Source organism: Nomascus leucogenys, chromosome 2, assembly GCF_006542625.1.
Source record: "Nomascus leucogenys isolate Asia chromosome 2, Asia_NLE_v1, whole genome shotgun sequence".
NCBI lineage: Eukaryota > Metazoa > Chordata > Mammalia > Primates > Hylobatidae > Nomascus > Nomascus leucogenys.
In genome coordinates this window covers 124,070,270-124,084,518 of record NC_044382.1, presented here as the reverse complement: position 1 = coordinate 124,084,518, position 14,249 = coordinate 124,070,270, and the positions used below count along the sequence as shown (strand labels likewise).

At 37.7% G+C, this 14,249-nt stretch overlaps 1 protein-coding gene across 2 annotated transcripts in view; it reads right to left on the bottom strand.

Moving 5' to 3' along the window:
• Nucleotides 1-13,478, bottom strand: part of COMMD10 (COMM domain containing 10) — a 204,025-nt gene extending 190,547 nt beyond the window's left edge. For both annotated transcript variants that reach the window (XR_004031450.1, XM_003259862.4), the window contains exons 1-4: nt 12,201-13,478; nt 9,713-9,803; nt 6,120-6,230; nt 4,607-4,762 (exon numbers count right to left, since the gene is read on the bottom strand). Coding sequence is in view for 1 of the 2 variants with exons in the window: in XM_003259862.4 (XP_003259910.1) it covers nt 4,607-4,762; nt 6,120-6,230; nt 9,713-9,803; nt 12,201-12,241 (399 nt within the window). In the remaining variant the exon portion in view is untranslated. The remainder of the gene's footprint in view (nt 1-4,606; nt 4,763-6,119; nt 6,231-9,712; nt 9,804-12,200) is intronic.
• Nucleotides 13,479-14,249: the final 771 nt, after the last annotated feature.

Sequence of the window (14,249 nt, the reverse complement as noted above, 5' to 3'; positions counted from 1 at the left end):
ATTATATTACCTTATTTAAGCATTTCAGACTTTAAAATAGTATATTAGTGATCCTGTGATATACCCAGAATTACCAAAAGATAATTTCCAGCATTCTCAATGGGACAATGTACAATTAATCAGATACTTCCAATTTCTTTATTCGCATATTTTATATGACAAATGATTAATTTATTTCTTAAACAGAAGCTTCTGTAATGCAACTATGGGAAAAATATAACTCTTAAAAAAACAAACTTTCATCATGAAGACACTAAAAAGTAACTTACTATCAGAAGCAGAAAACAAAAATATTTTTAATTGTTATGACAACTAACATGCAAGGAAAAAAACGGACTGTATAAAATATGGGAAAAATATAAACAGAGAACAGGCTACTATTAAAAGGCAAGAATTTTTTTAAAAATGAAAATGGCTTAAAAAAAGAATTGCAGGGAAACAAATGGAAAGCTTAAAATCCATACAGGATATAGGAAAAAGTAGAATTTAAAATGATAAAAAATGAAGCAATGACAGAGAAGACATGTGAGAGTAGTAAGAATGCAGAATTTTTAAAAAGGGAAGTAGAGAAGTGAAAACAATAAAGGGGCATTTTCTAACATCCGACTTAATGATAACAGCCTGAATGCTTTCACCCTAAAATTGGGAACAAGGCAAGAATATTCAGACTTACCACTCCTATTCAGCATCATGCTGGAAGTCCTTGTCAGTAAAATAAAGCAAGAAAAATAAAAACTGTACAGATTGAAAAGGAAGAAATAAAACTGTCTTTATTCACAGATAACGTGACTGCCTTCAAAGGAAATCACAAAAAACCTATAAGAAAGCTGCTAAAACTAATTAGTGAATTTACCGAGGTTATAGGATAGAGATCAGTATAGAAAAATCTATTGTTATTTCCATATACCAGCAATAAGCCATTGGAAAACAAAATTTGAAAAATACTACCAATAGTTCAACAACAAAAAAATAAAGAAAGAAAAAGTACTTTAGGTACAAACCTAACAAAATAAGTACAGGATTGATATGCTGAAAACAAAAGACACTGATAAAAGAAATCAAAGACCTAAATAAGTAGATATACTCAATACTTGATAAGAAGTCATTTCTCAATAAAGTTATTTACAAATTAAACACAACCCCAATCAAAACCCCAGGCAGGATTTTTTTTATAGACATACAAAAGCTGATTTTCAAATGTATACGAAAAGGCAAAGAAACTAGGATTGCCAAAACAATTACAAAAAAGAAGAAAAAAGTCAGTGGGTTCACAATACCTGATTTTAAGACTTACTATTAAGCTATAATAATTAAGGCACTGTGATATTGGCATAGACAAATAGGTCAATGAAATCAAAGAGAGATTCCAGAAAAAGACTCACACAAAAATATCAAATGATTTTTAGACAAACACATGGTAATTCAATGACAAAATGATAATTTTAACAACAAATCACACTGGAGGAAATGAACACCCATACGTAGAAAAAATGAACTTCGACCTGCACTTTATGTGTCATACAAATTAATGTTAAATGGACTTTAGATCTAAACATAAAGTATAAATATGTAAAACATTTAGAAGAAAACAAAAGAGAAAATATTTGTGTCATGATAAGGCTGCAAATTCCTAGAAAACCAAAAGCAGGATCATGAAAAGAGAAAAAAAAAATACAACAGATTTCATCAAAGTTAATGGTTTTCTTCTGGGAAAGATACTGTTAAGAGAATGAAAAGGAAAGCTACAGAGTAGGAGAAAATATGTGCAAATCATAAATCTCACAGAGGACTTCTAGAGAATATACAGATGCTCCTTGACTTACAATGGGCTTATGCCTCAATTAATCTATCGTAATTTAAAACACAATAATTCACAAATGTATTGAACACACTTAATCTACCAAACATCACAGCTTAGCTTAGCTGACCTTAGACATGTTCAGTATACTTACATTAGCCTATGGCTGAGCAAAATCATCTAACACAAAGCCTATTTGTTAATCAATACATAATATTTTTGCATATTTATGAGATATGTGTTGTATTTTCTTGTATGCACAGACTGTGTAATGATCATGTCAGGGTATTTAAGATATTCACCACCACGAGCATATATCATTTGTGTATGTTCCGAACATTTCACTTCCCCAATTCTAGCTATTTTGAAATGACCAATATATTGATGTCAACTATAGGCACCATACTAAATTATCAAACGTTATACTTATTACTTCTGATTATATGTTTGTACCCATTAACCAACTTCTACTCATCCACCCTCCGATCCCACATCCCATGCATCCTTCTCGGCCTCTGGTGACTACCATTCTACTCTCTACCTCCATGACATCAACTTGTTTAGCTCCCACATAGGAGTGAGGGCCTGTTATATTTGTCTGTGTCTAGCTTATTTAACGTAACATAATGACCTCTAGTTCTATCCATGTTGCTGCAAACAACATTTCATTCTCTTTTATGGTTGAATATTATTCCAGTGTGTAATTATCCCAAATTCCCTCTATTCATCCATCCACTGATGGACACTTAGGTTGATTTCTTATCTTTGCTATTGTGAACAGTGTTGCAACAAACACAGGGGTACAAATATTTCTTTAATATACTGATTTCCCTTCCTTTGAATATATACCAAGTAGTGGAATTACTGGACTGTGTGGTAGTTCTAATTTTAGTTTTTTGAGAAATCTCCACACTGCTTTTCCCTAATGGCTGTACTAATATACATTGCCACCAAAAGCCTACGATAGTTCCCTTTTCTCCACATCCTCATCTGTATCGATTATTCTTTTCTCTTTTTAATAATAGCCATTCTAACTGGGGTAAGATGATACAGCATGTTTGGTTTTGACTTGCATTTCTCTGATAATTAGTGATGTTAAGCATTTTTTCATATACCTGTTAGCCATTTATATATGGTCTTTCAAGAAGCATTTGTTTAGATCCTTTGTCCATATTAAATGGGATTAGTTACTTTGCAATTGAGGTGTTTGAGTTCCTTGTATATTCTGGATATTGGTCATTTGCTAAGTCAATAGTTTGTAAATATTTAATCCCATTTGTCAGGTTGTGTCTTCATTTTGTTGATTGTTTCCTCTAATGTACAGAAGATTTTTAGTTTAATATAGTTCCATTTGTCTATTTTGGGTTTTTTTGTCTATGTTTTAGGAATGTCAGCCATAAAATTTTTGCCTAGACAAATGTCCTGGAGTGTTTCTCCTGTTTTCTTCTAGTATTTTAATAATTGTGGATCTTATCTTTAAGTCTTTAATCAATTTTGAGTTGATTTTTTATATGGTGAGAGAGAAGGGCCATTTTATTCTTCTGCATAGTTATCCAGTTTTCCTAGCACCATTTATTAAAGGAGGTGTCCTTTCCCAGTGTATGCTCTTGGCACCTTTGTAATAAATCAGTTGGCTATAAATACATGGGTTTACTTCTGGGTATTTTATGCTGTTCCACTGGTATATATGTCTGCTTTTATACCAACACCATGCTGTTTTGGTTACTATAGCCTTGTAATATATGTTGAAATCAGGGAATACGATGCCTCCAGCTTTGTTCTTTTTGCTTAGCATTGCTTTGGCTATTTGGGTTCTCCTTTGGTTTCATACAAATTTTAAGATTATTCTGTTTCTAACAGGGACTGGACTCTTAAAATGGAGCCATGCTCCAGCTGCCTAAGACTCAGGGGGTACATGGAACCCAGCAAGAGCACCCTTCTGGAGCAATACCATTGCACAAACTTCAGGGAGCTCCCTATGCCAGTCTCGGGGCCCATGAGGTTCAAGAATTCTCCCACAGTTAGGATTACAGGAGTCTGCAGCAAGAATGTGGACAGCTAGGGATCTCTCACTTACCCTAACTTTTGCACTGAGGAGCCTCTCCAGGCTTCTGGTTGATCCTAGCAAGACTGTCCACCTCTCCTCCCTCTCCTCAGTTGTTTCCGGTCACTTCTCTGCTGAACTCTAGCATTCTCTTTCAGATGTTTTATTTACAGTGTGATTACCTACTCACTATTTTGGTTCTTCTTTGTGTGGAAGTGTCCTGTGCTTCTAGTCAGCCATCTTGAAAAGCCTCCAAAAAAGCAATATCTTATGTACCACACATCACTAGCCCAGGAAGAGATCAAAAGTAAAAGTATATCGAAATTGCGATAGTTTTGCACTACTGTAAAATCAAAACTTAAGTCAGGAACCATATTAGACAATTTTTTGACTTTATAATGGTGTGAAAGCAATATGTATTCAGTAAAAACTACACTTCATATTTTGAATTCTGTATTTTCCTGGGCTAGCAATATGTTCGATACTCTCTCATGATGCTGGGCAATGGCAGCGAGCTATAGCTTCCAGTCAGCCATGGATCACAAGGGTAAACAACTGATTCTCTAGAGTGTACTCTGTTTTTGACTTAGGATACTTTCAATTTGTGACACGTTTATCAGGATGTAAGGCCACTGTAAGTTAAGCATCTGTGTTTCTTTTGCCTGACTCTCTCAACAAAATATTATCACTTTAAAAACTTGTCAGGTATAATAATTTATGCCACACGTTATTGAAAAACATATTTAAGATAGTATGTTCTATACCTTATAGGGAGCCAGAATTCTCTGCCTGAACTTTTCAACTGTTTCTTGACCCATAGAAGACCACGTATTGACAAATGCTTCAGCTTTGTCTTGTCTAAGATGAATGTTCTCTAATTGCTGCTGCAACGCTGCTGGCTTCACATTGTGATATACTGCCTATTAAAAAGAAAAAAAAATTATATATGTCCCTCATCTTCACACAGAAACTTTAAACTATAATGAATACAAAATTATTTTTAAATGACTTAAGTCAAAAGAAAACTTCACAGTCCTATTACTGACATTTTTGGTTACTTTACAAATAATAAAATACACGACCAAGGGCTGGAAGACTCAGGATTAAATGGCCTAAATTATTCAAGATGAATTTTTTTTTCATTCTTGCCTATGCTTTAACTAATCCTAAATCCACTTAATAACCAAAAAACTTCTTCTTCGCTTTGGCTATGTAAATGGTACCCTAACTAAAATTTTATTTATTTCACTTAATCATTTCAAATAAGTATACAATAGTTTTGTTCCCCAACTAACAAATGTTTTCCCAGAAGCACTTTCTCAAAATTACCGTATCTACCAATTTCCTACATAACATATAATTAAAAGTTGTAAAAAATTTTAACAGTGATACCTGTTCTGTTTCTTACGTTATTCTGGAACACCATGCTATGCTGTCCTACTCAATGATCCTTTTCTTCTACTGAACACCCACCAAAAATTAGAACCACATTTATCTTGGTGATCTATAATGTATGTAAGGATGTAGTAGATAACTGGCAGCTTGTCCTCCTAATATGTTCATTAAAATGCTCATGAAGTTATAAAACTATTTAAACTTTTATTTCACAAGTATTATTTTTAATCCACAGGAATTTATGAGGATCTATTTTAAGCACACCAATGTGGTAGGCTTATATAAGATACACAAAAAATATGATCCTGCTCTCCACAAATTAGAATCTGGTGAAGGAGGCATAACTAACATACACAAACTGCTGAAAGACTAACAATGTGCTCTACTGTGATGAGCCAAGGATTTTTAAAAATCCAAATAAAGGAAGACTAAAAGTATAAGGGTCGCAGCTCAAGTAAAGGAAATGAGCCTTAAATAGGAGCTTAAATCATGAAGTGAATTTAGATGAGAAAAAGGGATGCAGAAGGCAGCTCAGAAGCACATAATATGACAATACTTCTTTTCTAAATGTCTTCCTTACCATCCTAGTCAATACATCCCCCAAATCATTTAATATCTTAAGTAAAATATGTCCATTTTTCCATTATACCAAGTACCAATGAATTAAAATCTTTTATAACTGTCTCAAATCAATGAAGTCCCAATTCATATTTTCAAATAATTTACAATATTCAAATATTTTTACATTGAAATTCTTAACTAAAATATATTCACAGCTTCCATCTTGCATACTTTTTAATTAAAAAAACAATGTCATAGATATCATAACAATACAAATATGTAGTAAAATCATGGCTAGAAAATTTGATGCAATAAAAATACCTGTTCTAAAATAAATGATATTGTTTCAAGAACTAAGTGAAGATCTTGTTTCTCTAGAGAAAATGCCACTTGAAGTTTTTCTTCCTCTTCTTCACTGAAACTGCTCTCAGCCTATAATACAAATAGCAATCTATTATATTAGCACATATTCAGGCATTCAAAATTCATACTTGACAGCAGATTCATTTATTCGTATATGAGATGAGAACTTTAAAGGAAAATACATGGTGAAAAGAAATTGATGTGCATGTAAATTTATAAAACGTATGATGCTCATTTCTAGGCCTTTGTAAACAAAATAAATTAAACAAATATCTTGTGGTGATGCAGGTCATAATTATGAGCATCAGAGCCCTGTGCTAACAAGCTCATGTATCCTAAAGAACTGCTGAGATACATGGATGATTTTTAACTAGAGCAAACAGAAATCTCAGACTTCTGTCCTTTTATGTTTCTTGGGTCTGATTTTCATAATTCTCCCATTTCATTTCATGATCAGCAGTCATTTGTTGAAGCTGCCTACATGCCCCATGACAGTACCTTCAACCCCCAGTTTGCTATTTTTAGTCTGCCATGGTCAGGAACCCAGAGAGCTGACCTCTCAAAACTAGATATACAGCACTGTTATCTCAACAGGCTTTGTGTGAGGGCCTCAAAGTCTCTCCTATGGAGCCAAGTACACGAGTTTTTTTATTGCATGAGTTGTGACAGTTATTTTTGAAGTGCAAAGGCCACAAATGTTTATTTCTAAGTTCTCAGCTATGGAAGTTCGCCTGACTTCCATCAGCATTTCCCAATGCAAACCACTGGCGTGCTGGATGAGACAAGTCTTTGTGCAGGACTGCCCTAAACACTGTAAAATATTTTTAAAGTCCCTGGACATTAAATACCAGCAGCACCCTCCACACATTGTAACAAACAAAGAAACAAAATCTCCATGTATTTGTATATGCCAGGATGAGCCAAGAAGATGGCCAAAGAGGACTCCCAGATCCATAATCTGGCATGCCCACATTCTATACCTAAGTTGTCTTAGTTCCCTCATATTGATTCCCACTCGGGACTCCAAGGAACCAGTCTGGACAAAAACATATCTTCTGCCCATAAACAGGTCAAACTTGGTAAAATAAAAGTACCAGTAGAGGGGCAACAAAATCCCTAAACCTCTTCACCAATCTGCCTGCCTCAGTTTCACTATTCTAAGAATTCTGTCTCAAGGTAAAGGCCAACTCAATGGAGTCAAGGTACATAAATGAAAGCAGGCAGATTCTGAAATGCGCTGCAAACTTGACTGAAGAGCCCTTATCAAAATAGGAGCCCCTCTAAAAGATGATCCCCTGAAACTGTACAGGAAAAAAACAATTACACCTTTCCTGACGTCTTCTTAGCAGGCAACTATTCACATACATATGTTTCTTTATTTAAAAGTCCCTGGACATTAAATTCCAGCAGGACCGGTAACTTCACTTTTCAACAAGCACCTCTTTTCCTCTCCACTCCCCTACCTCTGATGGCAAAGCATTCAAGCTCCTCCATGGAATGCTTTAGCCACTCAGTTAACTCTAAGATAGATACTAACTATTCTCAACTCCATACATGACTGAGAGTGTCAAAGACAAACTAAAGATCACAACTTTCTTTCCAAGTTCTCCACTCCCTCAGTGTGAAGAACAAAAGATGTGTATAAGAGTTTCTTGTCCCATATTGTTATACATAAGCAAGTACTCACCAGCTCAAGAAATAAAGCAGAATATCTGTATCGCCCACATCATTCACTTTGGGCCAATTTATGAAATGTTTCATACTCTTTCCTGAGGTTTCGTGTAATAAGGGAGAGAGTTACGGAGCCAAGCTGCCCTACTAGTTAGCTGTGTTACCTTGGGAAAGTTACTTAACTGATCTCTATCTCTATCTTGCTTACCTCATAGATAAAATGAAGATGACCAGAGATGACCACAGTACCTATTTTTTCAAGTTGCCGTAAGGATTAGATGAGTCAGTAACACAAAGCCATTAGCACCACACCAGTCAAAAACAAACCAATGTAACTTTATGAATAGCAAATACCACAGAATGTTGCCACTATCATTGCAGTTTCTCCTTTCTCTCCCTACACATCACAAATTCCTTAGAAAAAGGAATATATTACAGAAGACTTAGGTTTGTTTTGTGTTTTCCACAGCAAGGAAAATAATTAACTCCAAGAATATTTACTGAGTGCCAACTATACTAGTAGCAATGTATTATGAATGGGAAACATAAAGATGAGTAAGACATAATCCTCGAGATATTTAAAACCAGAGGAAGATATATTAATAGGTTTGGGGATTTGGTTGCCTGCTAATCATGAAACAAATACTTATGACACAGTACTAAAATCAGGTGAGAATGAATTAGGAGCACAGAAGAAAGAACAAACTGCTGAGACTGAGATTGTGAAATCCTTGAAGGATGAACAGGTTACTCAGTAAAGGGGAAGAAGGGCATTTATAAGCAAGAGAAAGAGTATAATAAGCATAGACACATTGCTGAAAAAGTTCATGGCAAGTTGTAGTAAACGAGTACCATCCAGTGTAACTGGAGCACTTACAAAACGAGGAGAATGTAGACTGCAGCCATACTACAATGGGACTTGCACACAATGTTAAGGATTTTTAACTTTTCTCCATGGGGCAATGGATAGTCACTGATGGCTTTGAACACTGTAAAAAATATAATCCACCTTTGTTTTAGGAAAAAAAATTTAGAAAGTAATTTACATAGTATTATGAAGCAGTAGAAAACAAGAAGACTATAGGCAGGGAAACCAGCTTGAAGGTAACTATTGTCACCTAAAAAAGAGGTAATAAGGATTTGACCTAGAATTGTGAGAACTTGGATTTGAAAGACACTTCAAAAGGGAAAGGCATGGTTTTGAGGCTGGCTCTTGGCCAAGAAAAACAAGAGGAAAGAGTAAGAGTCTTGGTTCTCAATGGATGGTGATACCTGGCACTGCACAGAGCAGTTAGTGGGTGTTCCATAAATATGTCAGATGGAATCAAATTTTTATAACCTGATAAAGAAATTAGCTTGGATTGGGCCAGATAGAGAATTATAAAGCATCCACATGTCCAAAACAACCATATCCTTAAAATAAAAGTGAAAGAGAAACAAAATTAAGTGAAAGATTAAATACCAGTTGATAGAAAATACCACAGAATTATTTTTAACGGGAAAAATAAAACCAAGACATCAGAATTTTTCCCTAAAGTGTATTTTTAGAACATTAGTCCCAAAATATATACCATAATGAAACAGATCCAAGGTCAAACACATTTGGAAAATGTTACCTGCCATAATCACCCTCACATACATACCACAAACACTAGCATATAAAATACTCTGAAAAGTTACATAATTTAAAACATTTAACTTTGTTGAGGACAGAGTTTCTCAAACTTCTGACCATGAAACATTACCAAATCTTCCACAGAACCAGTGTTTCTAAGAACATATTGGAGAACACTATGCTTTGCAAAACGTTCTCCAAATAATCGGACTTTCAATTAAATCAGAAGGATGATTACAAGGTATGGAAACACAAAAATACAAACCTTCAGGTGAAGTTTTTGAAGAATCCGAGTGAGCAACCGTGGAAATCTTCCTGTATCTATTGCATTTATCAGTGACACTGCTTTCTTCATGCTAAACAAAATTATAAAACAAGTTTTGAAATGAGTTTTCCAAGTTGAACTGTACTCTCTATAGTTGTCTATAAGTTTTCATTCCAACAACTCTGAATGCAATATGGTAAATCTGAGTGAAATAAAAACAGATGACAGCCAGCAAAAAAGGCAGGGCAACGTGAACATTTCTAAAAAGATGCCCCCAAAATTGCTTCTGCTGAAAACGTCCATTTGACAAATTTTCTCTTTCCTTTGGGCAAACCAAACTACTAGGGAAAGCTTGTACTCTGCAGGGAAGAGCCTTAATTTAGTAGAGCGTTTATATAACCACTTAACCCAACAATGGAACTCTGAGAAGGGGTGGGAGGAGAGGAATAGCAATTATGGCAATTACACCAAAAACATAAAAGAATACTGCAAGGCAAATAACTTTTCTAATGCTATGTACAAAATCATCTGGGGTCACTAAGCACACAGTTATTTTAAAACCCTGTTTCAATTGTAAAATCAACTTTATTATTACAATAATAACCAATTTTGAGATAGGGTCTTACTCTGTCACCCAGGCTGGAGTGCAGTGGCACGATCTCAGCTCACTACAGCCTCTGCCTCCTGGGTTCTAAGAATCCTCGTGCCTCAGCCTCCCAAGTAGCTAGAACTACATGCGTGGGCCACAACGCTGGCTAATTTTTGTATTTTTTGTAGAGACGGAGTTTTCGCCCTGTTGCCCAGGCTGGTCTCGAACTCCTGAGCTCAATCAGTCCTGCAGTGGCTCACGCCTATAATCCCAGCACTTTGCAAGGCCAGGGAGGACAGATCACCCAAAGCCAGGAATTCCAGACCAGCCTAGCCAACATGGTGAAACCCCATCTTTACTAAAAATACAAAAAATTAGCTGGGCGTGGTGGCGGGTGCCTGTAATCCCAGCTACTCTGGAGGCTCAGGGATGAGAATCGCTTGAACACAGGAGGCGGAGGCTGCAGTGAGCCGAGATGGCGACACTGCACTCCAGCCTGCGCAACAAGAGGGAAACGCCCTCTCAGGAAAAAAAAAAAAAGAGAGAGAGAGAGAGAGATCAGCCCGCCTCAGCCTCCCAAAGTACTGGGATTACAGGCATGAGCCACAGCACCTTTCCTGTAATAATCAACTTTAAATGATGCGATGAGAACAATTCTATACTGCACCATATTGGATAGTTTACTGATGTAGCGGTGTTCCCCAAGACATTGGTATGAGGAAAGAAACTGGTGATCAGAACCAAAGTGAGGCAGGAAAACAGGGCCAGGAGGCTGGGAAACATAAGGCTGATTCACACTTCAGCTATGACAAGAAATACCCTCTCCACAGGGCATAGGCAGAGAAAATGACTTTGTAACTTTACTTCATCCTCTTCATTTACATAAGGAGTACACCAAATAACCAATGGAATCCTCTAGAGGGTATTTAAATTCCCAAAAATTCTGTAGGGGCCCTTCAGACCCTATGATCAGACAACTACCACACTGTGGAGTGTAGTTTCATTTTCAATAAATGTCTTCATTCTCTCCTCGCTTTGTGCGTCTTCTCCAATTCTTTGTTCAAGACGCCAAGAACCTGGACACCCTCCACTGGTAACAAACGGAATCCAGGAAGAAGGAAAAACTTTAAAATAACTTTTCTTCTGGAAGACTTCTGCCCAATCCAAACACAAAGAAATTACTTCCGAACACTATTTAGCCTATATACTTCAGTACTTTTTCTGTATCCACACACTACCTGCACTATTACTTATTTTTTCAAAAATTGAGTCTTTTTTTACTTAAATAATGTTAAAGGGGAACTTTATATCACTACCATGGACAACCAACTTTATCTACCGTAAGTAGAAATTTAACTAAAAATTTGTTTAAAATGCAAATAAAAGCAAATGCTACCAAAGCCAGGCTAGATTCTGCTACCAACCAAAAATTCGGTCCCCTATTCGATCCTGATTTAAAAGGGGGTATTAACACATGTTGGCTATTAAAGACCCTCCAGCACCAGCGTGAGCCTTTCTCACCAGAAGGTCTGAACCGGAACTGAAATCGGAAACGGAATACCGTTCCACGTGATTCGGCAGCACTGAAGGCAGCACCCGGGAACTTCTGATACCAAATTCCGCGAAAAGTGACGCAGACCCCACGCTTACAGACCACACGCTTCCGTATAGACCTCAGCTGCCAGGCGCACTGTGAGCCCCACAGGGGGACCACAGTGACTGTAGAGGCACTACACCGCCCCAAACACTCCGCAGACCCAGCTTCGCGACCTCTGCAGCCCACCCCACCCCACCGCGCCCGCCGCGGCGCCCAAGCGGCAGGTAGCAAGAACAGCCTTGTGCGAGCCCGATTCGCGCTTCCTGGGCGCGGCTACCGCAAGAGCTTAACGGATCAGCTACCTGGGGCTCTCCCGTAGGATCAGCGCCGCCGGCACCGCCATCCTCGGCTTTCTCGCACTGCCGCCGTCTGTTAGCTGCGCCGAGCCCAGCCAATGGCGGCCGCGGCGGACGGAAAGCCGGAAGGCCCAAGCCGCGCAGGGGCCGCTTTAGGGCTCCGGGGCTCCTGCGATCCGGGCACCGGGAGATCTGTCCCGCAGTCCTGGGGGCGGCCCAGTTGCTCTCCCGACACTCCAATCGTGTTGGACTTAAGTCTGTGCATATATATGTCTTTATATTTCTATATTATATATGTATGTACAAACCTGGATAGGGGTGTGTGTGTGTGTGTGTGTGTGTATTTAATAGGGCAGGTTTAAGCAAGTCTATGTACAGACCTGGATAGATATATGTGTGTATGTGTGTGCATATATATATATATTATTATTATTGTTAATAGGACAGGTTTAAGCAAGCCCGTGTGTACATACTTGGATAAATGGTGTGTGCGTGTGTGTGTATATTTTTTTTAATAGGGCAGGTTTAAGTGAGCCTGTGTGTACATACTTGGATAGGTGATTTGTGTGTATTTTTTTTTCCAGCTTTTGGTCTACAGAGAGGCAGGCAGTTGAGCGAGCTCCCCCAAGCCTGCCCAGGAAGCGGCGCATCACCCCTCAGGAGAGGTGGTGCCTCCAGTTCCACCCTAAGCACTGTGCCATCCACCCCTCCTGTATCTGCATCTGCAGGGCTTGTAGTATGTACGTTCAATTCCTTCAGCAGCGTTCAATGAATGAGCGCCTACTGTGTACCAAGCGCTGTTCTAGGCACTGGACATACAAAAGGCCAAAATTCCTGCTCAGGGTTTGCCAGCAGTCTAAATGGACAAGTATTTGTTTTACCCTTCTTTAGAGTCTGACACTGCAGAGTAGGGGAGATGAATCGCTGCAGTGACTGATGTTAAGGACCTCATCCAAGACTAGGGAGACACCACGTTTGCATAAATACCTTGGTCTGCCTTTGAGAAAAACATGGAGTGAGTTAAAGGAATTCAGATGTGGGAGCAGTGAAACGCATCGGAGGTAAGATCAGGAAAAGCTCCCTAGGGCAGGTGGCAAATGCGGTGGGTCTGCAGAGATGTGGAGGGTGAGGCGGTGTGTTTCAGGTCAGTAGAGTAGAAGGGCGGTTTGACGTTTGAAGAACAGGGATTTAGACTAGAAAAAGCCTTTAATGACTGGTTGTGGCATGTGCACTTAATCTGGTGAGAAATGGGTAGCCATTAAATGTTTCTTCTATCCATTAAATGTTTTGAAGCAAAGACATTTTGCAGTGGGAGTTGGATTTTTGAAGGTTGCTGTCAGCAGAATGATGATTGAAATGGAAAGAGGTAAGCAGGAGAGCTACCTGGCAACTACTGCAATAATCTATAGAAAGCAATAAAATCCTGTGGTACTAAAAAGGCATTGGTGAATTAAAAGATAGTGCATGGATTAGTTACGTTTCAGCAGTAGAATATTCAAGAGCTGCCAAAAAATTGAATTTAATTTTCCTTCCTAATTATGTTTTACTTAAATTATTATTTAAATTAGTTGGAGTTCCTGGAGCAGCCCAAGAACAACCTAACTGAAAGGAGAAACCAGATTGTAAATTAAATGTGAATAATCTCCACATGGATAATTGAGTCAATTATACAGTGTGTTGAACACATACAAATACATTTAGTTCCACAACGCTCTACAGTCCCCAATATATGCATATCTGAAAAAGATGTGTGTGAATCTATATGAATTATAGGTCTCTGATCCAAACACAGATGACCTCATCTACAACTTAAAACGGTCCCAGTTCCCTCATTCTTTGAATCATTTCCCTTTTGTCTTGATTCCTTAACTGAAGTAGAACCACTAACCAACTAAAACTGTTTCAAATCCCTAATGAAGTTCACCTTCTGATTGCCTTAAAAATATATAGCCAGAATTTTGAGCAAAAGAGCATCAAGATAGCTCAAATCCCAAATTCATGTAACCTTGGACAAAGTACTTAACCTCAACAAGTTTCTCATTCCCAATCTGTAAT